General features: G+C 41.2%; 1 protein-coding gene and 1 long non-coding RNA gene across 3 annotated transcripts in view; one reads left to right on the top strand and one right to left on the bottom strand.

Annotated features, from left to right (window-relative positions):
* The window catches only part of LOC111266132 (uncharacterized), a 59,790-nt gene that overhangs the window by 17,717 nt on the left and 16,551 nt on the right, over nucleotides 1–25,522 (top strand). The gene's annotated exons all lie outside the window — the stretch shown is intronic.
* Nucleotides 972–24,122, bottom strand: LOC111266131 (uncharacterized). 2 transcript variants are annotated; one of them, XM_022843322.2, is made up of 5 exons: nucleotides 22,478–24,080; nucleotides 6,842–7,116; nucleotides 4,627–4,776; nucleotides 2,881–3,059; nucleotides 972–2,548 (listed from the first exon to the last, which is right to left on the bottom strand). In XM_022843322.2, the coding sequence occupies exons 2-5, from the start codon at nucleotides 7,011–7,013 to the stop codon at nucleotides 1,280–1,282; spliced, it is 1,770 nt and encodes a 589-aa protein (XP_022699057.1). In that variant the 5' UTR covers nucleotides 7,014–7,116; nucleotides 22,478–24,080; the 3' UTR covers nucleotides 972–1,279. The 2 variants fall into 2 exon arrangements, with proteins under 2 accessions (XP_022699057.1, XP_022699058.1); XM_022843323.2 differs by lacking the exon at nucleotides 6,842–7,116 and having other exon boundaries at nucleotides 23,966–24,122.

Genomic DNA, 25,522 nt, shown 5'->3' with positions numbered 1-25,522 from the left:
CTTCAAGCTATCCAGAAGGCCTACATACTGTACCTCGGGATGGTATCGTACCGATGATGTAACACACAGCTTAATTATCATCCATCTAGATATACATACGCGTCTCTAAGGGCAAAACGGAATATTTACATCTGTGGAAGGAGAGGCCGTGAGTTTGCCTTGCCGTCTAGCCCTATTGGGTTTACTGTTTTTTTAATTAAAACGTTAAATAATAACAGAGGACGTCGTGACCAAATTATATCGTTGTCCTGCACTTGTCTATTGTTTCTACCCGTTTCGAGAAAGTGGCGTTAACAGAATAGGGTTTTTATATGACTGTGAAGAACCCACGGGCACATTGGCAGTGAATGAGAACTTTATTAGACATACTTAAATGTAGATTCGAAGCTTCACTCGATCTGATGCTGCAACCAACGCCAAAAATTTTGTATGTACGTATGCGGAATGTTTCAGTGCTCGTATGCAGTAGATAAACAGTGGTCTGCTGATTACTGTTATCTCATTGACGGAATATAGGTTAGCTATGGTAAATTGCGCATGTCAACGAACGCTATCATAAGATGGGACATTTACGTTAGTTGATTGGGTACTATTAATGCAGGTTAGTTTTTGGCTTATATCAACGTATTTCTGAATAATATTTATGTGTAGAATAACAGCAAACTCTGGTGCAGCTGCCAATGAAAATAACACAAATGATACGTTATGCTTTAAAAGTCAAAACCGAAGAAATATCTGCCATAGCATGTATCTTTTCCTTAGCTGTGTTCCTTTAAGCTGGAACTTCGGGCATTGAAGCTCAAGTGTTGATAGATTGTTCTTGCGAGAGAATACAAACGATATGGCGGACGTCACTTGATTTTCAAGACGCAATCGTCCCTGAGGATTTTCAGAAAATGGAGCTGTCGATTGTTTATCGTTGTAATCCAAAACAAGTAGTCGTTGCGTTGTTTTTCAACAAGAAAACCTGATAAGCTATGCAAAAAAACGTTTTGCCATTGTTATTTATTTACAGTTTCGAAATATTACTTTACATAGTTTGTGCAGCTCTTAGTTTAAATTGAGCTCTATATATGTAGCGTTCAGATAATATTCATCACACGGTATTGATTGAAGCCTCTTAAACGGCCTCTAAATAGTTTAACATATTTCTGTATATTCAGACACATTGTTTACGTGCCATTAGCTACCTAGTCATTCATGCGCTGCTATAGTACGTCGAGAAATGCATTTCAAAAAACACCAGACTATCACTTCTCGCCGTAATTTCTAGATAATTTTATACATTGTCGGCTTTCAGTGAAGAATCATTGTCCGTTGCCGGAACATCTTCACCGATCTCCTCATTGGAAAGCGACGGTTTGTTTAAGAACGGCTCAAGAAATAGCCAGTTGTAGGAGACACCCAACTGTATCAAACCAAAAATTTGATATAGGAGGTCATACGATGGTTCCCATCCCGGATACTCTAGGTCACGATAAAGATGAACGAAGATTGGTAGAGCGAAGGCGATATAGAAGCCACAGATAATCTGAGCCATAGCTCGGGCGTAATGCTCGATTCTTGTTTCCATGTATGTCCGAATGAGGTTTGGCTGCAAATAATGAAGCGCGGATTGCACAAGTCCAAAGAGGGCAGCCCAGGCAGCGACGACAACAAGTCGATTAACAAACTGGGTCGTCAGAAGATTGAATCCGCCGACAAAGTTAGCTAACAGCACAATGGTCTTCTCAGAAGCATCGTAATTTCGCAGCAATTTATCTGTGACTAGAATACCGACAAGTTTTGCCAAGGTAAAGACGAGGAAGACGCATATCGGATCAATACCGTCACGGATAAAATGGGTGCCCTTAGGTGTGGCCTTATCCATGTAGGCGTCCAGGAGTGTCGTTGAGATCACTAAAAGGTGAACGTTCGAAATAAACGAAAGCAATAAGAGGGCGAATGCTCCTGTTCGAAGAACCTGACAAATCGCAACGTGTAAAGGCACAAGTTGAGCGATCGGCGTGAGTACCGTCAGCGACAGTTGGGAGACGGACCGTCTCATGGTAGCCGTCTGCAAAACTCGTGGGCTCGAATATGGGTTATGTAAAACGTCGGCACTAACGGATCGCTCTGGTGCGCGGATGATCTTCTGGATGATGTTGAAGTTTTGGTCAGCATTGGCTGGCTCAGTGTTCAAGCGCCGTCTCGCCGGCCGTTCAAGGACGTGGTGACTTACGGAGTGAAGTTCACGTTCCGCGAACGAGTTCACCCGGTGTCTGTAACCGAGGTCCTGAGATTGGTGTTTTCGTTGAACAGTGAAGGGAATTTTACCGTCGATGGCAAGAGCTAACGGTAGACGCTTCTCAATGCGCTCGAGTTCAATTGCTTTGTCAATAAGGGGTTTCGCCGCTTTGTCGTTTTTCAGCTCCGAGTAATGTGACTTTGCATCTTCCGTTACGCCAGCGGTAATTGTTTCAGGTGAAGAGGTCAATTGAGGCTCGTTGAATACTGGACATTGGGCTCTGTGCTGGACGATGACGACGACAATAGAATGTAGACTAAGCTGTAGGAATAAAAAAAAAATCAAACATGAAAAAATGGTTACCAATGCGAAATCCTGATCTATCGACGTGTTGAAAATTCTGAAGGGGTGAGGATCAGACGCTACTATGCTTGTAACAGCCGGCTTTGCCATACACTGGCCACAACGACGGCAGCTGCTAAACAGAGAATATTTAAATTATCATTTACATTTCATTCGGTGTACAATCGCTAAAATCGAGCTTTGTTACTTTTGCCATACCATTTCGTGAGAACAATCTTGCATCTTAAACCAAGCCACCAGTGGCTTATATCAAATATATGTTTTGAGTCCTACGCCTGATTATTACTAACACCGCCAATGACGAGCAGGGCACCCTTAGTTAGAAGCAGATCGTCGAGCACGAACAAAAGTGGAGCACCCACGAAGCCTCCGAGAATGCTTCCGACCTCACGATTAAAGTGGAGCTCTTCGGCAACCGCACCGCGTTCAAAGTTTGTGGTGAGCGCCCGCGTAAGACCTACTCCAACCCCTGCAACAGCATAAGGCAATCAGTCACATGCTCCATTAATCAAAGCCGATTGATAAGAAGGGACGCGGTGCTCAAAGAGGAAATATTCTTAAATGATTACAAAGTTTTTAGCCATTGTTGTACAAATAATACAAAATAAAATAAACATTAAAGGTAGAGTTTAAGTTGAGGGAAACTGTAATTATGCAGTGGCAAATATCTTCTTTATTGTCAGCAGTATCTTCTCACTGATATAGGTAACAGTGCGCAGTTGTTTATGTAATTTTACCTATATATATATATATATATATAAATTCCATTGGTATGTATATATGTATTCTGCTCTGCGGATATCTGTAGTAACTAAAAAAAACGTCTAGTTCTAAAATTTGCTCCATGGTCCTTGTGTGCATCTAGAACGAACGACTAAAGATGAAAGGCGATATTATTGTTATAATGGCAATGTTTATAGTTGATGTCGTGGCAGGCCGACCGCATAGAAAAGCAACCCGGGTTTTCGGAACTCGTCAACGATTTCTAGGTTTTCTACTTCTTTCTAGTGCTTCTAAATAAAATTTTGGTTAGATATGTGTCCATTTCTATAAATAGGAGTAAATGCAAATGATTGACCTGTAGCGGGCCAAGTATAGGCCATTAAAAAGGTTCTCTTCGAAACTTAGCCTACGTGAGGTAATTATGTTAATTGTAAATACCATCAGAACAAACGTAAAGACCTCGTTCACGCAGTTTCCTCTAGATAAACTCAATCACCGTTACTCAGATGGTGGCTGAATTGCAATGTAAATTTATACAAAACTTGAAATATGCCAACTCTTTATATCGTTCAAATTGCACACGATATTGGTGGCTGCTTTAATTGCTCAGCTTGTAGGGTGACGAATTCAAATATAAACTATAGGCAAAATTGTGTGAGTAACTTAGATAATCCGTTATCTATAACAGTATACATGAACTAACAATTATACGCTGATTTTGGCCTGTTAGGAGAAACTATGACTCACTCACAAGCCTATATTGTAGATTTGCTTCGAAACTCATAAAATACATATGCATGATCAATAGACTACCTTGTATATAAAGCCATTAAAGGATTGACGGCCAAAATTAAGACGTTAGTAATAAACATTCGGAAATAGTTAATTATCCAATTATTACTAACCACTGAACCGATACCGAAGAAGAGGCATTTTTTTTTATATGCGAATCGTGTTTTCTAACGTTTCATTATTATTCACAGCGTTAAGCACAGATCGGTGCTATGATTGCATATACTTTTCATGTTAAAATGTCATTCTGTATCCGTCCTCAACATCAGATAAGTTGGTCTCTGTTTACACGTAATTTCTTTTTTATGACACAGTCGATTTCCCCGTACAATTGGTCAGTTAATAAGGGAACTGATGACACCTGTTAATATACCAAAATACTTAGTCATCACGGCCGGAGCACAAGTGTGAGTGGGTGCCGCGGTGAGGATCATGAGGTGTTCGATTTAGTCTGTGAAATAGAAAGTTTAGCGTTCACCTATACAATGCCCTGAGTAGCCGCTACAATAACTGCTCCTTACCGTACATGGTGGAGGCAGCGGTAAGGCCTAGAAGTAGGTCTTCAACGAAAAACACGAGACTACATCCTCCGCAGGTGATAAGGACTCCTGCGAGCGTAACTATTAGCGGAGGCTCGAACGTGTTTCTCAAAAAGATACTGCTTAGCCCCTCTGCAAGTAGAAAATTCTAAGCTTTAACATCTGTTCCTTTGATTGACTTTAGGATGTAGCCTATATTATCAATGTATTTAATATTGTTGTTCCTTCGCGTAGTATTCGTCTTCGGCGACAATCAGGGACCTTTGGCGTTTTTTTTCTAGCTTACGTAAAGTTATATGAATTACCTAAGTTTTTCTGTAAATACTAACGGTCGAATATTGAATGAGTTGGCTATAACACTCATATAGCACTTGCACCTTTTTACGTTTCGTTCATTTTTCTTTCATATACAACATTTTTATGCATTACTTCACCTTTTACCTGGGAATCGTTGTTTGCTTACAAATATTCGGACCCGCTCGAAGTATTCTGTTAGACGAGCCCCTTCTAGAAATTATAAATAATGACGCCCCCGTATATCGAATGGGAAACGTACGAGTATGAATTCGCTTTAAAGTAATATTTTTACGTGCTTCGATTTGTTCAATTCAGTTGCCCTGTCGGGGCTCAGTGGCCTTCTATGACAGAAACTGAGATCCTCTACCAATTTTCGCGTACTTCAATCTTACGTCATTCATTCTAAGGCGCTTCTCCTGACCCGATCAAGTCGTCGCCGCTGACGTATCGTTGGGGTTGATAATTGTCATTTTATCATCTCTGCCGCGTTATGCCAAATTGCGACATAGAACAGTTATTCTGATATAGGTCCACGCTAATCGTTTAGCGATAGAAACATCGTCCATTTCCCCCTTTGCGTTCTTCTGAATCTGTTTAGATTCTGACTTAGCCCTGACTCGTCCCACTGATATAATATACGCGTTAAAATAACACGTTTTTCTCATTTCATATTCGACCAATATCCAGCAGTTCATCCCAGCTAAAAGAAACTCGAGTTTTTACACGACACTCTGTACGGGATGGAAATTTCTTGTACAGTGGACTGATTCGAAATACTCATTATAAGGGTAGTATGTATACTATTCATGCTAGAATCTATTCATAGGGGGCTATAAAAATGGCTTGACGGGGTAAAGTCGCATGCGCCACCAAACGCTGACGAAGCAGACGGAACAACGAAGAGAATTCAAGGAGTACATTACACAAACGAGAAATTGGAAATTGCAAACCGGATCCAATATAGCATTGGTAGTAAAGGAAGCTAGCCGGAAGGGCATGGTATCCAGACAAACAGGGATAGGATAGCCCCTGCAACACCACGCAGACGAAGGGGGTTCCGCTGATGAAAAAGAAGCTCGTCCGACCGCAACGTGCCAAACACAGGCAACCGCATACAAATGTGCCTGAGTGTGTCCTTGTCTCTGCTTGCATGTACTTTCTATAAATGATCAGATCACTCCGATGGTTGGCTACTTAGTGTGACGATATGAAGAGATCCGGTAGAGCCGGCCACGTTGATAATGATTACGGCTTGGCCAGCGATTTAGGAAACCAAGAACAACGGATATTGTCATTACGCCAACGAGATAAATCGGATGGTGTGTACAGAGATAGTACGAGACCACGAACGTCGTCGCTAATGCCAGCCGCCATTGCATTAACAGACCGTCACTCGACGGTTAGAAGCTCTTTGAATGAACCGGCCGAAATGATGGCTAGTCCCTAGGCAAGAGAGCTTAGATAATATAAACATGAATGCAATGTAAGTTAGTATCGGTTATTACATTGACAGAAAACATGATACTTCAGTTTGAGTGATTATCAGGCTCGTAGAAGTTGTTCATTTCTTTTTGAGAGCGCATAACCGAGTAATCGGTGCTTGTCTATTACAATAGAATGATAAGGTGGGTCTAAACTCTCTTGGTAGTTTGACTTGATACATATATATATAATTATATATAAAATATATTTAGCCATGGCTAAATATAGGTTAAAAATTTTTCAATTTTCCACTTTACCGAAACGTGGGCACATTTATCAAAGATAGCTAATAAATGAAGAACGAATGAACGCTCATTAAAATGTATCCGTTATTAGTTCCACTGCCGTGTGTCAGTAATGATAGACTTTGAAAATTTATCATTTAAAACTGGAAGACACGATTGCGTCTCTGCTTTACCCGTAACGGCAGCTAGACCTGCCATACTGGCGGCGGGAATACATGCGTAAATACGATCCAAGCCGTATATTCTGGCTAACTTCAAAACAAGCACGGGTTGAGCATTAAGCCACATTTCCTGGAATAGGCTTAGAAGCCCCTGCAATAGCAGGCGTAAATGCCACGACCCCATGGTTTTTGATGTCGAATGATCGCCTCGATGATAGCGTCGCCGAGCTTAGACTATCCAGAACCCTGTCGCCCGCGGCAGTTCATATACATGCATAAAAAGCCACCTGTAACCGAAAAATCAATTGTGGACCTAGGTTAGACAATTAACCAATCTAACTTATGTTATTTATTTACATTTTTTATTTTATTTACGTACTTGGCTAAATATCAGGTATTGAGCTCTCAGGGTCTATATCGACCAAGTGGAGACGATTTATGAAATGTTACTTTCTCTTTTCAAATCTTGCTTCTATTCACTAGATTTGTATTAGAGTTGATTATAGGTGCTTAGTATGGTGTCCATTTTATTTTTCATGGATCGGCTCTATCAGACCGTAAGCCAACTAATGAAGAACTATAAATATTGAGCGATGAGTTTATTTCGTAGAAAGTAACCTTACCAAAACTGTTGCCAGACCTATCCTAATTCCTTAAAATATCTACTTAGTACGTTCAATGAGTAATCCTGAAGTATCGACATCTGTATACTTTTAAAGGAGATACTCTAAAGAACAGAAGTAACCCCTAAAGCTGAATTTCAAAGCCCCCACCCTTGCACGGGTCCCGGCGGAAGCGGTGTCGTCTGTCACGATAGTGGACTGGGTTCCTGTTACAATTTAAAGGCGCACGGTCTATAATACACTTTTATGTAGTTATAAACAATAACTATGATACATGCTCAGTAATAAGTAACCTCGGTGGCTTCAGAGTCTTCTCAACAGCCTTTCAAGGCTTGTTTTAAGAATTTAACAATTATGCCAGTATATACGATTTCTTAGTCAGCTTTGGTAGTAGCGAGCAGCTTTTCGAGCTTCGATATACTTCTTATGGTACTGATTACTTGTTTCGTTTGTGCTGCGTAGTCAACCACACAGTAGAGCTGGAGTCTACAGATTGAGCATGATCGTATAAGAAATTATTGAAAAACAGCGCCAGTACACTTTATCAATTGCAGACAAAAAGAAAGCCAGCACTAGCCAAACGTCACAGAATAGTCTGATCCAATTCGACAGGGAGCCCAATAAAAATTCTGTGCTTCCGTTCAAAGGCTTGAGTTTAAATCTGCTGACTTATAAGCGGCCACTTCAATTGAAGCCAGATATCAGCCCGTAGCACCACAGGCGCGGCAATGATCTCAATGAGTAGGTAGTTGGTGATAAGTTGTATAACTTTCACTTACTCTACTATGCGTATAGTCGATTGTTTGAAAACCGTACTTTATGAGTAAAATACACGACTCGGTTTCTAAATAAGGTTCTTTGATCAATTCAAATATTGATTTAGTATATATACATGTCCTTGTTTAACCACATCCGCTATATTTAAGGTCGTAAAAAAATTTACTCGCTGATTAAATGCGTAAAATAAGGAATAACATTTTTATGAGATACGTAACTTTTCAACAAACCCTTAAATTAGACACTCGACAGAAGAGGCTTCATGACAACATAGTAAACCACACAATGAGCCTACCACAGGTATTTCTATTTTACCTTCTAAATTACGAGTAGGCCATGGAAGTGACGTTGTCTTAGATCTATTCTCGTCTAGCTATAATCATTTAGTGGCAGACATTTGCCGCCATCGAAACAAATCTGTCAACACACAGATCGTCGTACAGAAAGCGTGTACCGGTTAGGTGAACAATTTGATAGTAATTACGTAAATGGGTTACGAGGATGCGTTACACACGAGGGCAAGTCACTTTTCCGTCATGGAGGTTTCTCGATTCTGGGCATCGACATGCGAGTCAAACCTGATTTAGCCTCGTGGCAAAAACCTACTCGTCCGGGATAAGGATTTGAGCATAAACGTTTTCTTACTGAGTTCTCCTTTACTAATAAGATTCTATTCATTACGCCGGATGTGTACTTCTAAATAATATCTCTATAAGAAAATAAGATCTCTATAAGAAGGTTCTCTTGTGGAACAGAATGAGGTCTGTCCTTCAAATTGAAGTATGCTTCTTGTCAACAACATGTTGCTTGTATTTCCTGGATGTTGAGTTTTAGATTTGTCTTTGCTAGCTAGCTGAGATAACTCATGATCCTCAGAGCGGTTAATAGAAGAAAATGACCGTGCTTAACCAGATCTAGCCCTGAGCGCATCTCTCTGGAAAATATTGTGCCTGCGGTTTGTCGATGTGTTACGTGCTTAGTCTTCGAGTTACTGACTTAGGCACTCCTTGAATATGAGTCTGGCGTAACCAGGATTCCGCCAAGCGAGTTTCCGAGAGCGAGGCGAGATATAACGTTGTTGCTTTCGCAAAATATCTAAAGATGAAATCATTGAATAATACTCTTAAGTAACTTGTGTTCTAATCGGCAAACCTTTCCACTTATATAATATACTATCTCATATGAAATGTTAGGACGGACCTTGACCTGTTGTGGGGAGAACTAGACGGGCCTATATCGGATAGGGGCAAAGCATGATTGCCATTCGGACTACACTACGGAATGTTTCATTTGAGACCCATTTCATTCATTTTTTGGTCGTTCCTCTTCCCATAGGGTAAAGCACAATAGACGCATAGGCGGTCGAGGACGGTCACTAAATGCAACCAGACCTCGGACGTAAATTACGGCGGGATATATTTCGATTTAACTAACAACGTAGTTGCACGTACATATTGAGCGATGAGATTAGATGTCTGCATATGTTCGGGTGTATCATGTAACTTTAACGGTAAGAAAACACGATTTCTCTAAGTAGTTTTACATTCTAAGCGTTTTCGTTGTTATTTCAATAGCATTCAGTCCATACGATGAGAAACACAGTCGAGTCAGACTGCGCGGTCAACTACGTGTGAAATTTTCGATGGCGGGGAGCCACTAGGTATTTAGCTTCGGGCAACCTCAGTTAGCGGTTTTCTGCTACAGGACTATCGTGCCATGATGGTGTTTACCTATCGAACATCGCGTGGTCTGGTAGCAGAACCAAGCATACCCCATTCTATTTTCTGCTAGCCATCGGCCGTCTGCAGCGGCAATACTTAACAGTAGTACGAAACCAGAAATTTGTGAAAAATTCATATTTAACTTAAGGATCGCAGATAGTAAGAAACGCTGTTTTGTAAATGTTATTATAAGCCTATGTTGCGTTCCGATTAGTCAACCTTATTTTTAGATCAGAAACGACTGTTCCAATACGTACAAATCATTTTAATTTATGCTACTAATTTAATATAAAATATTTCAAGCGGTTTAAATGTTTGCCATTGATTAAATCGAATTCAGTTTGGTCTAAATGCAAAAAAGCAGCTTTTTAAAATGACGTTTTAAACTTCTATTAAATGTAGTTATATTTCCGTATTATACAGGATGGAACTAAAATAGGCTTCCAATGGTAAAAGGCATAAGTTTAGAAATAAGTAGAGTTTTCATTAGGAACGAAAGTAGTTCTCTACTCGATACGGGCGATCTTCCCATTGTACGTTCGTTTACTGCGCAACATTTTCTCAACTCTACAGCTCAGCCTACGTTTTTGACTCACCCTGTATAATTAAAAGCAGGCAGTAGCAGCGGTCTATGCACTCAGACAGCTATTTTTCTAGGAAATCGAATTTCCTTACATTAATTTGCACGGCCTATTTATTCACTGGTACAAATGCCACGAGGTATGAGCCACTGAAGTTTCTTATCAGAAGTTAGACCGGTGTCATCTCCGATGCGAATGGTTGCCATTCTAAACAGTAACACGGTCTACGTTTGACGCAGTACGTAATCGACGATGGAACTAGTTAAGATGGGCGTTGAATACGTATAATAACGTAGATGAACGCTCGATTATCGGTTGTGTACCTCTCGCACGTATTCTCGCACGGACTTGACTCTCGAAGTCGGCGGTATTCAACGTTGACCGGTTCATTTTTGCTTTATAATGTTACATATACTGAATTTAAGCTCAGTATTCGACCTCCTTAATTCGCAAAATACGCCTGTCTTAGCCCGCGCTCTACCCATGCGCGCTCATCCGCCTGTCACTTAAAATGTAAGAATACTTCGTTTTACTCTACTTGCTCGATTTACAATCATATCTAGGTTTTCTGGTAGAAGGTCATTGATACAACGACCGTTACCAGTGTTACCGATTCGATCAGCCACCGGCGCCATAGTTGAACTGCCACGGTGGTATGCCTTCACGCCGACCAGATCTCGTAGAGCAACTGCAGGCTGTGTCCTACGGACACGGACAACTCTGCCTGAACTGGGCAGAAGGAAGTGCGAGTAGGGCTCGTATATTTTTCCGTACGGTAGACTTCCATCTACGACTTCGTGCCACGCTATGGATTGACTGTCCACTACGAGACACGAATATTCGACACCCCTTTCTTTATATGCGCTTATGTGCAAGTGGGTACGCGTGTCTGTAGATGAAATTACAGCGTGGACACGGGCATATCCAGCACAGAACGGGCGAGCTAGGCGGAATATGTCGAGTCGAAGACGAATATAGGCAATGGAACGACGACAGAGGGCACTCGAAGTCCGTACGAGTTTGTTTAGAGAAACGCGTTGCACAGTGCAAACATTATCAGGTATTTGTGTTCTTTGAGGCTGAATGTCGACGAGGGGCTTCCACTGAGCGGAATTTTAGAGTAGTACGTTTGCCGGGCTGAGTCGGCTTCGTTGACGGTTTCAATGGAAATGGGTCGACAATGGTTTAACTGGGGTATGGAGTGTTCACAGGCGCTGCAACTAGATACAGGTCGAACTGATCCAGTAAGCTCTACCAGTGCGTCACATGTGTCGCACTGGTATAGTTGCGTCTTATGCTGGAGACAAATCGATCGGCGGAAGGGATGGTGAGTCTTATCCTGGAGGCGGCATGAGGGTGGTAATAGCCATAATAATAGTGATGTCAGCTATGTACTCACTGAATGCGCGAATTCTAGACGAAAGCCTTAATTGTAGCGCAAATGAATGGCTAAATGGCGACGCGAGCTTTGTGCTCGATCAATAACACTCTGGGCGAACAGCTGCTCCGGACGTGACGAGCTCTTTTGCTTTCCTGTCATTGCTGCCGATAATTGTTTATAATTGCTAGTTTTTTTTTCAACCAATCGATATATTATAGATAGGGAATGTATAGTTATTCGTACTATATGTAATTAACTAGTAGTTTCTCTTACTTCAGTTCTTCTCCTAGGTGATAACTGGAAACAAAAATTTTTGATAAAACTAGATGAAAATTGAAATGATAAATATTCGCTATGCTGGGTGATTTTTACGCAAGACATATTTCTCAAGCGCGATTACTGTTCACCCTGTAGAAGTCTTTTTTAGCTTCTGAATCATTACTCGGAAAAAACGATCGAGCACCAGCACCTCTGAAAGTTTTCAAACGAACGAGGTGATTAGTCGGACTATTATGGTTGAGGAATTGGGAGCCAGTCCTAGCGGTAAACGCAACAGCCAAAGTTGAACCCAGACCCAGCCCACATAAAATGGGTTTTTCCTTTTCGTTGATGGTGCTAATCGTACTAGTCAAACTCTCTTTATTCTTATTTATATTGTTGTTTAACTTTGTTCAGATAGGCTGCGTAGTACGTTGCCATCGTTGCTGAGACCTGAAGCAACGACTCCCTGGTGCCTTTCAAAAAGAGATATATTCTTTAATAATAGTATTATTATTAGTACATATACGTATGTCTGTTATGAATTACTTAAGATTTAATTGAGAAACAGATACTATAAACGTAGTTTTTCGTACCGCTAATATAGAGATCGGGTAATGCCATTCATCTTCGGGCAGTATAGGTCGTACAACTGGTACTTTTGAAAAGAGACTAAGTATTCTATAAAAAAAACCAGTCTCATTGATCTAGCTTCGTTGGCGGCATGTGAACGCCTAGAACATTATAGAGAGATGGTATAGGCAGAGTTATCCTAAAACGTCAATTCTGTTCCCACGCGTATAGTTACAATTACCATCCATCTGGCTGCGGATACCTTTTTTTTGACCCGTTCGATCATGATAATGAGACACCAAATCCGTCCTCTTTGCTGCGGTGACAGATGATTATTATGACGTTCTATATTTGATACTGTCATTGAAATACGCTCTTTCGTAATCCTATGCAATTCTACTATTGGAAATTTAGATTTTGCTTGGTTCAAAACTGCCCATCGTTGCCCCAGAACGGTCCATCAGCCAACTACATAGACGAACCGTCTAAACAACGGCCGCAAAATAGTATCGCATTGATATCACTCAACATTATTGTTGTTAATACGACAACCCCACTACGGTATTAAGCTAATGATCCTTTCGGTCGTCACCTAGATATTTGTAGTTTTGGATAGCGTCAATCTCATTTCTATTTGCAAGCTTCAATTCAATGCAAAGGAAACATAGAATCCTGAGCGTATTTCGTTTCTAGCATCGAAGCCCTTGCTTGATTTTATGAGGCTTCAAGGCTTTCTCGGAAATCTTGGCTTGGCAGGCTCTCGTCGCAAAAGTAGGCGACGAAGCCCACTTCTAGACAGCTCCATGAGGAAGCCTGAATTGTTGGTCAGCGACCGTTCTCTTATTGTAAACGAACACGATAACTAACACAGTTTTTACAGCCATTTCAAATGTCAAACATACGGTGCGGCGGTTAACAACACAAACAGCTAGAAATCTTTAGATCGGTGGATTAACTCACATCGTCGAATGGTCTTTCGCTTAATGGACAACGAACCGATGGGACTCACCAACGTCTATCTTTCCAAGAGTACCAGTGACTCGTAAACGCAAAGATCGGCACGGGCGGGACTTCGCCCACTCTAGAAAAACCCGCGCTCCATACTTCAAATTTTTACCCTCGTCGAAATAGAAAAATACATTCCAACGAGCGATATTACTTAGTGGTTTACTCCATTATAAGTATCACATGTGACGCGGTCCTACGCAATTTCTAAAATCGTATGATAAATAATAATTTATCTAAAATAACTTTAGGCCGATAATGCGTGGTGTAAACACGTGGCTAAGCAGTAGACGTTTGATTCGGCTTCAAAAAACTCCCATCAGCGTCACCGAAAGGTGAAGTAAAAATAAGTGATCTCCAATAAAACAGCTGAAGTAGAGGATTAAGAGTATAGGCCCGTCCGAGAAGCCTTCCTATCAACGTTATTCAAGTAGGTGTTTATGCAGATATGCCGCCCAAAATTGCTTTGCTAGATATAGATTTCACACAGGGAACCAGAGCGATCGCGGTGGCCAAAGTAGTTATAAAAGAGAAACACGTTTGAAAGTACCTATGATACACAAAAAATTAGTGCTACAATTCACCAGCCCGTCTTCTCCTTTCTGAGTCGCTGCCTCTGTCCAGCCATTGCGGTTGTAACAGTAGAGTTATATCTACGACGAGCTCTCTGTCCTGTTAGTAATGTCGGCCTACAAAATTTTCAGACTCTAGCCGAATCCGTAAAGTAAATAAATGCAATGTTTATTCGTGTTATTTTCCCAAATAACATTTTAATAATTGTTATTCGTTACCAAGCGCCTCTATTGGGTCTGCCACAGAAGTTAGACCTTGATTTGCCCTTTGTCGGTTACTACATCCAAAAAACGCGGTACAATTACTGCTTGCCATACGCATAAATGACTGCTAGTCATCTAAGCGATCCGTCAGAGCTTTGCACGTAAATGAAGTTTGTTCTGTTGATATCTTGTCTGGCACTTATTTCATCAGTGGCGCTTTAAAATTTATATTTGCGGTGACCCTTGACTGTTGTTAACGGCAACGAGAGAAAGAGACTTGTTTTGTATTGCAACGATCTGTGACAAAATAATTAAGACTAGATAAACAAAACCTACAAAAGCACGCGTTACAAAAATTCGTTGTTATTCTCTGAAAGTCTTACTAAAGAACGAGGGGACTAGAGGGCAGGCTATCTTGGACGAGGCCCCCACCTCGTCTGACTTACTCGAGAAATCGACTTCGACATTCTACATCGCACCATCACAGACATACACGGCATATACATGAAAACATAGCAGTTTACACAGTTGCTCATAAATGTCTGAATCATTCACTTTGTTATCGGCGATAGACATCTGTGGTGACCGACGTGACAAAATTTGAAACAGGTGAAGTTATGCAGAGGTGGCGGCACCACCAATGAAAGACTTTTCGATTAAATCGTCTGAAATAATATGTATATGCCGTTCGAAATATTGTGTTGGCTTTTGTTTTCGGGACGTTTACGTCGTCCATATTGGCGTCATCAGACATGCCATTCGTGCTGACTCATGGAGACCTTCCGTCCGTGTTTTTCTATTTGTATGCGCCTAACTGGCAGACTACCTAGGCTGCGCGGTCGCTGAAATATCGCGAAATAATGGTGAAATAGCGGTCAACCGCGAGCTGTTGACGCTTATTCCTTGCGTGGGCGGATCGTTTCATATCGTCAATGAAGTCCATCTCGCAGTGTCAATCCTGCCTATTCTGGGCGTTGCAAAAGCGGCTGACGACTGCTAATATACGCAACAGCGATACTTATGTTTTGGCGCGAACTAAATAGAGACCGGCATAATTCCAGTATTGTCCAAAAGAGAGATTGTACCACTTATTTCACAATAGTTTCGCAGGTCTTTGTGTCTATTGCGTTACAAGGATGATGGTAACTTGTTGTTTCTTTAGATCTGTAGATAATGGCATGTGTGTTTTATAATACTAGATTTGTGCTGTTGTTATTATTACTGCCAGACATAGTGAGCCACCGACTGTTAGTGGGTATGAACCCTTTGGTGAAGTGGCCGAATGAGATGCTGAGCAATCATCATCATGTACAGATTTATTATACATAAACATCAAGGGTAACGTGTACCGACGTGTTGATTGAAGGAATCAATTTAAAGGGGTCACTATATAGTACTTATATGTGCAATAAGATTGACACAGCACAACAATGTCAGGAATAAATACTCATGTTGCATTTAATACCAGTATAAAACACTTCATTTCAAGGTGTATATTAAGACTAGTATGACACTTGGGAGTAACAGAGATCGACGCTTTAATACCATTTTTTCGAAATGTGTTTGTTCGAAACCCAGTTTTCCTGGTTCACAAGGGCAAAACAACGTTGTTAAATTTTAGGCACGAACAGACAAGAGAATATAATTGTTAGTGCCAATTTACTAGCAGTGTGCGCATAATCCATGTTCAGGAGTTTCGATTTTAGAAAAGGACATATTAGTTTCACCAGGCTCATCGCAGGCACGACTTACTACGTCGAAGAAATGGCAGTACCTCATTTCTATGATGCATAAACTTCTCGGATTTGTTCCGATAGCGTCAGTTTCCACACAAGCTATAATCTATATAGAGCAAGGTAGAATTCAATTGGACAATGTGTGAAGTATAACCGTGGGCAATCACAACTGCCCACGAAGGTAGTAGTCGATGAGAACTTTGTTTCGTAGGTACGCTTTGTCCTCAGTCAGATTTGATAGCAAACGCGAAAAAACCTTCGTCTTTGGTTGTTATGAGTCAAGGGCAGACTCTAACTAGCATGTAGTCACCTTAGCGTTCGAGATCCAGACAGGTGGTGAATTTAAAAAGCTTATAGATTCAGCTAGAGCCGTAAACAATAGGCGCAAGCGCTTTCAAATTCTTCTTCAAAATCTTATGGTTTTGATAATTTGTCTCTACGGATGTAAAAAAAAACAAGTTTTAAATTAGTTAGACGAATTCATGATTTACCTATGCAAATCTACCTGATATAATACTGGCGTACAGATGAGAAGCTGCGAGCTAAATACGCCGTTACTCTTGTCCGGCTCTCTAGAAATCTGAACACAAATATCCGCTTTTGTTCCTTGTGGCCATCATCAGTATCGAGAATGAACAGAGTTCGTCTAAATATTGTTTTGCCTTTATCATGGGCTAGAAAATAAATTTGCAGTACCCTATAAAAAGACGGCTAAATGAGAAATAGAACAGTCTGTCTTCGGACCATTGTTTTGGGGTGTTTGGGGAGCAACGTCTCACAGACAATACCGTGCTCTATCATTTCTGACTGAAACTATGCAGATCTGACTGCAAGGAAAAGCTTCGAGGGGATCGAATAGGTGTAGCTAACATATCGATATTTCAGCTTCCAGACACTTCTTGCCTAGAAGCCAATACATTCTCAAACATAGTATGCTTTATGGCCCCAGAGCCGTTCTCCGTACAGCTCATATTTCTGGCTGAGCCCATTTTAAAATTAAGTCGTCAACATAATAAAAATAATCAAAACTAAATTAGCTAAAAATGTATCGCTCAATTCTTTTTTATCGAACGAATGAACGGATGCGCTCTCTAGGGAACGTTTTATTTACAATGGCCATTGTCCATGTAGCATATTGTTATTAGATACCTGTGTTAAATAATGTTCTGTTCTACCATATACATCTGTTGCACTCGAACAGATTTGTATTAGAGCTTAATTAAATCAACTAATAAAGTAGTACCGATCCGGTAAAATTGCGAAGGCCAAACTGTTTGGCCACATAACTAATTAGTGCATTCTACAGCCTACTATAGGGACAATTCGAAGAATAATAATAACTTCGAAATAATGAATTGTTAATCATCGTCAGACGCTTTGCTTCGAAAGCTTTTATCATAGATAGATGTTCGTAAATAACTAAAAGAGCAGTGAAACTTACTACAATGTAGAAAACAATGATCGAGCTGTTGCGACGATTTGACAAATGAAAAATTCGAATCCTACTATATACACTGACTGATAGGGGGCTTATGATCAGAACTGATTATTCAGAGATGCAATATGGTGGCCTTCAGCTTCACGGATTCGTGGTTGCTTCCTAGGTATCTGGTGTGCCACAGCTTACCACATCGAAAGCAATATCAAACGTAAGCCTAATGGTTTCATGTTAAATGGAGTCGTGGTCCAACTATTCAACGTGAACCTGGACAAGACGAAATATATTTCTGATTCGACAGACGTACGTAGTTCGGCCTTCGATAATTTACTGATAAAGACCAAACCTACGTGATTTAGCGTTTGGAACGGCGTCTTTAAAATGGCAAAGGGTAATTCTAGCCTTTTTTGTTGTTCTGGCGAGATCAACTGCAATATAGAAGTAGAATTTCAATACACGTTTGGTAAATCCGCACGAACCTGCAGGTTTCTGCAACGACGGCAACTGGGCTCAGCTACATGGCATCTGATATCCTGTAAGCTCAGCAACATTTGAAGCGGTCGGCGACCCAGTCGACCTCGCTTGGGTCAGAGGCATCTTCGGTCAGACCGAGAGAGGCGAAGAATCGAATAAGAGAAACTGGTTACACGCTGACATTCGCTTCTTCATAGATCAACCCAATTGTAATAGGAACGAAACCGTTTATGAGCCATCGTCCGCTTAAATCGAATGCAGCCTCTCGCGATAGTCGACAAGCAATAAATTAACTGGTGATACCGAGTTATTCAATTGCGAGATATACAATCGGATCGTACATCTATTCTGTGAGATCTACTTTTACTAAGAGAAAGTTAGCCAATGTTCAGGCGAGTTCTTCCATATATAAGAAACGACGCTTGATTTCTCACGACTAGTTTCTAGTGTACGGTGCAGCGATGTACGACGGGCAGCGTGACGCCCGATATTCGAACGCGACAGGGCCTACTCTTAATTAAGGACAAATGTCTAAACATATGCTGCTAATTTGTAGAGCGTTTCTATATCATAGTTATTTAAGGTTAGCATCAAACAGAACCCGAATGGTTGTGTTGGTCATAAAAATAAACCTTTGACGGATGTAAGGGCCAAAGAGGATGATGGCACAATGAAGAACAGTCCAGCAAGAAGACTAGATATAGGAGACTATTATACTTTACCTGCGAGTCTATACAGAATTTAACATAACAGTAGCTGTTGTTCGAGGCATTGGATACAACGACATTAGGGCTTTATATATATAGAGTAATGATACATTTATATGTCAGATTGGCGCTCGTTCGTTTTTCTTGGCCGGTAGCTGGAACCCGTTAAAAGCAATGTATAAATGATGCGGATATGTGTACTCAGCATAACGCCATAAATCTTTATACACGTAGTCACTAGCAGAAGCTGTACGGACCCTCAAGAAATGATACGTAAGCAACGCAGCCATATAAACATAACTGTCGAGAGAGAGAGAGAGAGAGAGAGAGAGAGAGAGAGAGAGAGGGAGAGAGAGAGAGAATCGAATGGAGAATTTATTGGTTAGTTAGCATTACTTTTCTCTATACTATTCCTCGAATATTAGCATGGTACAGAAATCAGTAAAGTTAGGAGTGATAGTGTACATGATTTAAAAGTAACATGATGACATTGTGAAATGGTCGCTATTGTATATAGAGTTACATAGAAGGATCTACGGTGACCGATAGCATCATGCAATAAGTTGCGACTATCCCAAATATTATGTACAGGTTCGAGCTCAGGCAGTATTTATGCAGGGTGTATATATGCTTCAAGGGTAGGTTAGGAATAATGAATGAAAAATGCTGCCATAAGTGAATTTGCTCGTAGTAAAACTTGTCCCCCCATTGGGTCGGATGATTACGAGTAGAAAATATGATACAGGTGCTAGTAACCTGAATAAGGGGGCGTACAAGAAGGTCGATAGCGTGCAGTAACATAGTGGCAACGTAGTTAAACATACTATATAATTAACTACGGTTGCTAAGCAAGTTTTAATCGACCCTTAAAAGTCAGGACGTTTGTTGCCTACTATCTAGTATTGAAGCCTAGAGTTAAAGAGCCTAGAGGCTCCTTAACTTAGTGCTTCAAAATAGTTCTTGTTTAGCAGATAATATGTATGCAGCTTTGTTAGAGCTCAGTTGGCGGGTCAGATGATTTCAAGTTAATGATAACCTACTTTGTATTTGGCGATGTTTTTCCTTTTTTTTTTTTTTCTATATTTTGTATATTCTAGAAGTTTAATAGTATAGTGTTCAGTCGCTTGTAGTTTTTCACACGCACCTCCTGAACACGCGCTTCTTTAATAACATACATATAAACATATTTCGGAACATGTAAATGTGATATTTCGTTTTAAAGTTAAGTTGTAGATCAGAGGTTTTTCGTGGCATCGAAAGCGATTGTTAGACCAACAATTCGAGTGACTTTTAATGTGCCTTAATCACTACTAGGATTGGGTGATCTAAATATCAGGGAGGATGATTCGTCAGAACGGTAATAAATCATTTTAAATAAATCCAATGATAATATTAATAATAAACTACCTTTCCGCGAGTCAAAACAAATGTTAACAGTAAACAAGCCGGTACATACAGCGGTGGCCTGTTGCGGTCAACGTGTTTTCTTTCTTCCAGGACGGAATACCTACAAGTTTTTTGACTGGTTCACATAGAGCGGCTTGAAAATGTTTACTTATCGTTACTTGTGCGTTCGTTGATACCAAGGGCTGAATAGTTAGCTGGATGTGATACATAATACAGCAGCAGTGGTCAGCTATGGCTGCGACGTGCGGTTACGTTTGCCTTTCTACGTGAGGTTGTCAAGCTCAGGTCCACATAGGTAGCGTTACGGGGTGAAAGAAACGTTGTTGGGATTATTTTACAATAGGAATCTTTATTCAGGATTTGCTCTCCTGACTAATTGGGAAGCTTGCTTCTCACATGGGGGCTTACATAGGGGCGGTGCCAATCAAAAACTCCCGATAACCTAAGTCGATATGCTACGCATGTTCTAACATTTGAACCTATGTTTCTAGGTTTAAAACCGGGACAAATGTAATAGCAGGCATACTTTACCCTGACTAACGACCGCATTTAAAAATAAAGCGTCGCCACCATCGTTTAATGACACAATTTAGATAACAGCCACTAGGCCCAGTTGAATAGTGCAATTTCCCAGTCGAAGTAGGGTTTAGTTAGTCATTGTCGTAGCAACAATCAGACATTGACCCAGCCAAGCTAAAGCGTATCACTTTGATGTCTGCTTATTCAAGTACGGTCATTGTCATTGCTAGTACAAATAGGAAAGGTGATACTTCGGAACCCTTCAAATTATAGGGGCTAACCACCGTCCTGCTAAGGGCCAGTAAAACATTCTGTACAGACCAGAGCCAATTCCATCTTCTTCGTCCTACAATGACAGTCTATTGCATGGACAATTTATAGTGCTGTTCTGTTAACTAGCGACTGAGTACTGAAATACAACAAGACCCATATCGCGAGCCACAGCCAGCTACACAATAAAAATATGAAGCACCCCTTGCCATAGCTAATCACCAATGATTTAGAAAATAACATTACAAATGGAGTCTCAGTTGCAAAGGTACTAACATTACGATTCCTACTAGAGGCATTTCTCGCCTACTTACTTCGTACAACCGCTGGGCCGACTAGCCACATCGGCGGGAAAGGGCTTCTGCCATTAAACAGATCTGGGGGCATTTTGCTCGGAAAGAATTATGCGGGGGCAGTGGTTCATGAGGAAGCGAATTTAATGATTTCGAATATTCGAGGAAAGCTTATCTCTTAAATGAGGGCATATTTCCGAATCATTACAGACGGCAGCGGCTGCTGTGGAACAATAATCTTTTCTTCTATGTATGTATTACTTAATAAAATAGGTCACTGCGATAGATCAGAGGATAAGAAAACAGGATACAACAGGAAACAGAGGGTGGAGTTCAGTGATTGTTGATTTGAACTGTACTAGTTAGGGGGTCGATCGTCAATACAGTTATTATTAATTATACAATTACTCGCAATGGATTAGTTACGAGGATAATAAATAGTAACGCATCTTCATAAGCGAAGTGTAACACATCTCGCAGCTTCACTGACTTACTAAATCTCATTTCGAACCATCTGGTCTGAAGACAACAAAATTTAGAGCCCTTTATTTAAAGTATGGTAGTTCGATATAATAATAATAGGTTAAATAAATATCCTGAAGGAATGGATTCGTCTATCCCTGTTGGAAGTGGGTTTTAATTTAAAACAAATTGTCTGTAAAAAAAAAACACTACGATCTAACTTTGTGATGATATTGATCGACTGTTCTGTTGTATTGTCAGTGGAGGCTTAGCTTCTATATTAATGTAATGTCTATTTTGAGCCTAAAGCTTAAAACAAAATAGATATATAGAGATGTTGTTTACTCATAACGTAACGTAACGTTAGCATTCAATCGGAATCGTTCGGTTCTTCGGATTTATTGCGTTTTTTTACATGTTAGTGCAAATTCTGCGATCTCTACTTGTTTTAGTAACCTATAGAATCTAGGCCACACGCGATGTAATACGGATAAAGTAGTTTTATAGCTAAACTATAGAGTTTACATTAGAAGTATATCAAGCTGATTGTTTCATAGCGTTTTTGGGTTGTGTACACAGTAGTGATTCTGTTATCTTTTACGTGGTTAGTTTCGGGCTTTTGCGTTGCCGGCGCATCGATTGCTTACACTTTCAGTGGCGGAGTCCACGCGGAGTTCACAGGGAGGCTCGTTCCTGGTAGATGATCATTTGGACTTCGTACATAGAACGTACCCGAACAACAAATAAGATATGGCTTATTCTTCGTAGCAATAAATAAACACATCGGCACCTTTGCGTCACTTTTGGACGGAAACTTTTCCGTTCGCCATAGATACCTGGACGGTTTCACGCACCATCAACGCGATCACATCACATCACCGCAACCGCTTATTGTTTCGTCTGTCAGTGCAGAGACGGGCACGCCAGCTGTACTGAGCACGTTCGACTACTATTGCGATACTCCGACAAGGGTGAACTATCAAGCGTATTACCACGATAAGAAATGCGACTTCGTCACGTTGATTGCTAGAAAAAAGACGACGGCAAGCTTTAAATGAACGCGTAGCGACAACTGAACGTATCTATTGCTACGTCCCTAAGTGGTAGGCTGCCAATACAGTGATAGGCTCAGGAACGATGGGGTTCGCTCTGTTAGAGCTCCCCGCCCTCCACCCGCCCCCTCCCCTGAAGTGCTCGCACTGCGTGGTTCAGTCGAATACTGCGTTGAGCTCGTCGTTGTTGTTGGTGTTATTGCTTGCGTTGATGTCTTTGTTAATGTTACAATTGGACAACCACTTCGAGCGGTAGCGATTATGGCATTGCATGCACAATTGAGATGATCCTGCGTCAGCTGATCAAACGTAAGCATAGACGGGAACCTGTCAGATCGGATTAGTGTAATATTACAGCGGGATAGAACGTGCACGTACGACGGCACCACTTTGATCTCAGTCTCTAATCGCACGATATCTACGGGGGCCACTGACAACATGCAACAGTGACCACATCACAAATCCGGGAAACAGCCAATCAGAGACAGTAGCCGACATAGCAAAAGCTGTCTTTTCGTCATGTCACCATGGCTAAACGTTTGATAACGCTTAATGCCGCAGATTGGACGTGTAGCCGCTTCACATCGCTGCTCGTTGCGCGTGTACCCTATAGATACCGTTTTGCATAGGACACGTCGATTCTGATGTATTCTTTGGAGCGTGCGTCTGCTTGCATTAACGAATAACAGGCCATTCCTGACCTGATATAATTACAGAAGTATTTGTAACATGTTGAAAGATCCTGGCCCAGCGTAGGGTCGCTGCTAGCAATCACCGCTGAGTACAACGACACAGATGATACGCAGTAGCTTGTACTAGTACAGAAAAAGATACGAATGACAATCATTGATCGAATTTGAACGTCTGATGACCATTCGAGATTATCGTCTGTTCTTTTCCCTATTTCTTTACTGCTGAAGCGACGATAGATTACAGAAACTTTGGCAACATTTGGGGTTCACAGCAGAAACAACTGCCAACTGACTCCGTCCAAACTTATCAAACTTCACGTGACGACCCGCCGTAAAAAAGCGCAGTTACCGGCGACAGTAGCTGTCTTCTATTTGGTCGAACTCCAAATACCTGAAAAATCTTTGAGTTCACGACATCTCCAGTGCTTTACACATCTCATTATAAGGAGCAGTTTCACTCTGCCTCATCTATAGTCCGACGCGCTCCCCCCGTCTAACACGCGCGACTAAAACGCATGTGTTAAACTAGGACGCCGTTTATGTATGACAGTGGCAAAATTCTCTGCCAGAGGCGTAAAACACGACGGCGATGAGGCTGGGAAGGAGGAGGAGTCGCAGTGGCGATGCTTGCCATTACCGCGGCAGTTTCCGATTGCCAGCGTCAGCGTGGAGCGATTAGATCGAGAGAGCGATTGTTCCAGCGTAAATTTTTGTTTCCTTCATCCGTTCGATGGTCGTTTCAAAGCATGGGATTTACAGTGGCTATAGGAAGGCAGACATTAGAGATGGTACTCACGCGCTATCACCATCCACCCTTTCGTTCGTCCGTCTCCAGCTGATTGTGGTTTAGCTAATTGGCCATAGATGGCGCCACGGTCGAGCGGTAACGCAGAGGGAACCCGACTGGCGGTAGATTTGGACTAAATTGTCGAGGTATCTATATTGTTATACCAATCCGAGTTTTGCTATTATCGCGTTGTCGTGTGGTGAACATCTCGTGACAATGACTAAGGTGGCTGTTGTCACTGCTGTTGCTATTATTATATAATTATTTATTCTCACTACGGTGGATACCGTAGTCCGAAATATGGCTTTGTGTCATACTGGGCTAATAATAAGTTTTGATATCATAGCAGATACGAATTTGTACATCTATATGAACATACAATAGAAGTTAGCGGCAGCAAGAAGCAGCTAGGCTAGATGCATTTATGATAATAGCACAAACAAAGGTCTACTTATTTATTGTGTCGGGACGGCCATGCTAAGTGCGAAGGGCGATATATCTTAAGGTCGAACGCGCGTTAAGGAAGGGCCGCGCCCGGGAAACGCGCGACAGGCGGCGATAACAATAGAAAAAGGGTAGACGCCAGTATTCGACGACATTTCACTTAGGCCAGAAACGGCTGCGGGAGTGCAGGGCGGCGTGACGCGTTACAAGCTGCCTGCCCCGCATCATATATGGTCTACATTACAATTATATTATTATATTCACGGAGCGACTGTGCAAGCGAAAAGCTGCCTCCGTGCGTAAACAGTTTAAATCGTCTGTAAGATCGTGCCGATTGTCGGTTGGCACTAAATAATATTGGCAACCTTTGTTGGGTATTTTTGTTCAGAATCTGCAGATTCTGATAAAGGGAGCGTGTGCAGGTGTGACTGATTGCTAGTACAAGCAGGCGAAGAGAGGATAGGTTGATTACAGGAAGCCGACCAGGTTAGCAGGGAATGTATCATCTGAATTCATGTTTTCAGCTCCCATTACGGATTCGACGTTTTGTATCCCGTTAAAAGCGATTTAGTTGAACTGAGAATTGTATTCTTAACGTATTATTGTACATGTTATATAACATTTTTTTTTTTGCAAATTGAAGGTATCACATTTATATGAAATTGCCCATTGAGACTAGCTATATTGTTAATAGAAATCGGCCACACGGTGTTTTAT

This window comes from Varroa jacobsoni, unplaced genomic scaffold (genome assembly GCF_002532875.2).
Source record: "Varroa jacobsoni isolate VJ856 unplaced genomic scaffold, vjacob_1.0 scaffold_1057, whole genome shotgun sequence".
NCBI classification, from domain to species: domain Eukaryota; kingdom Metazoa; phylum Arthropoda; class Arachnida; order Mesostigmata; family Varroidae; genus Varroa; species Varroa jacobsoni.
This window is presented reverse-complemented; position numbering and strand designations above follow the sequence as displayed.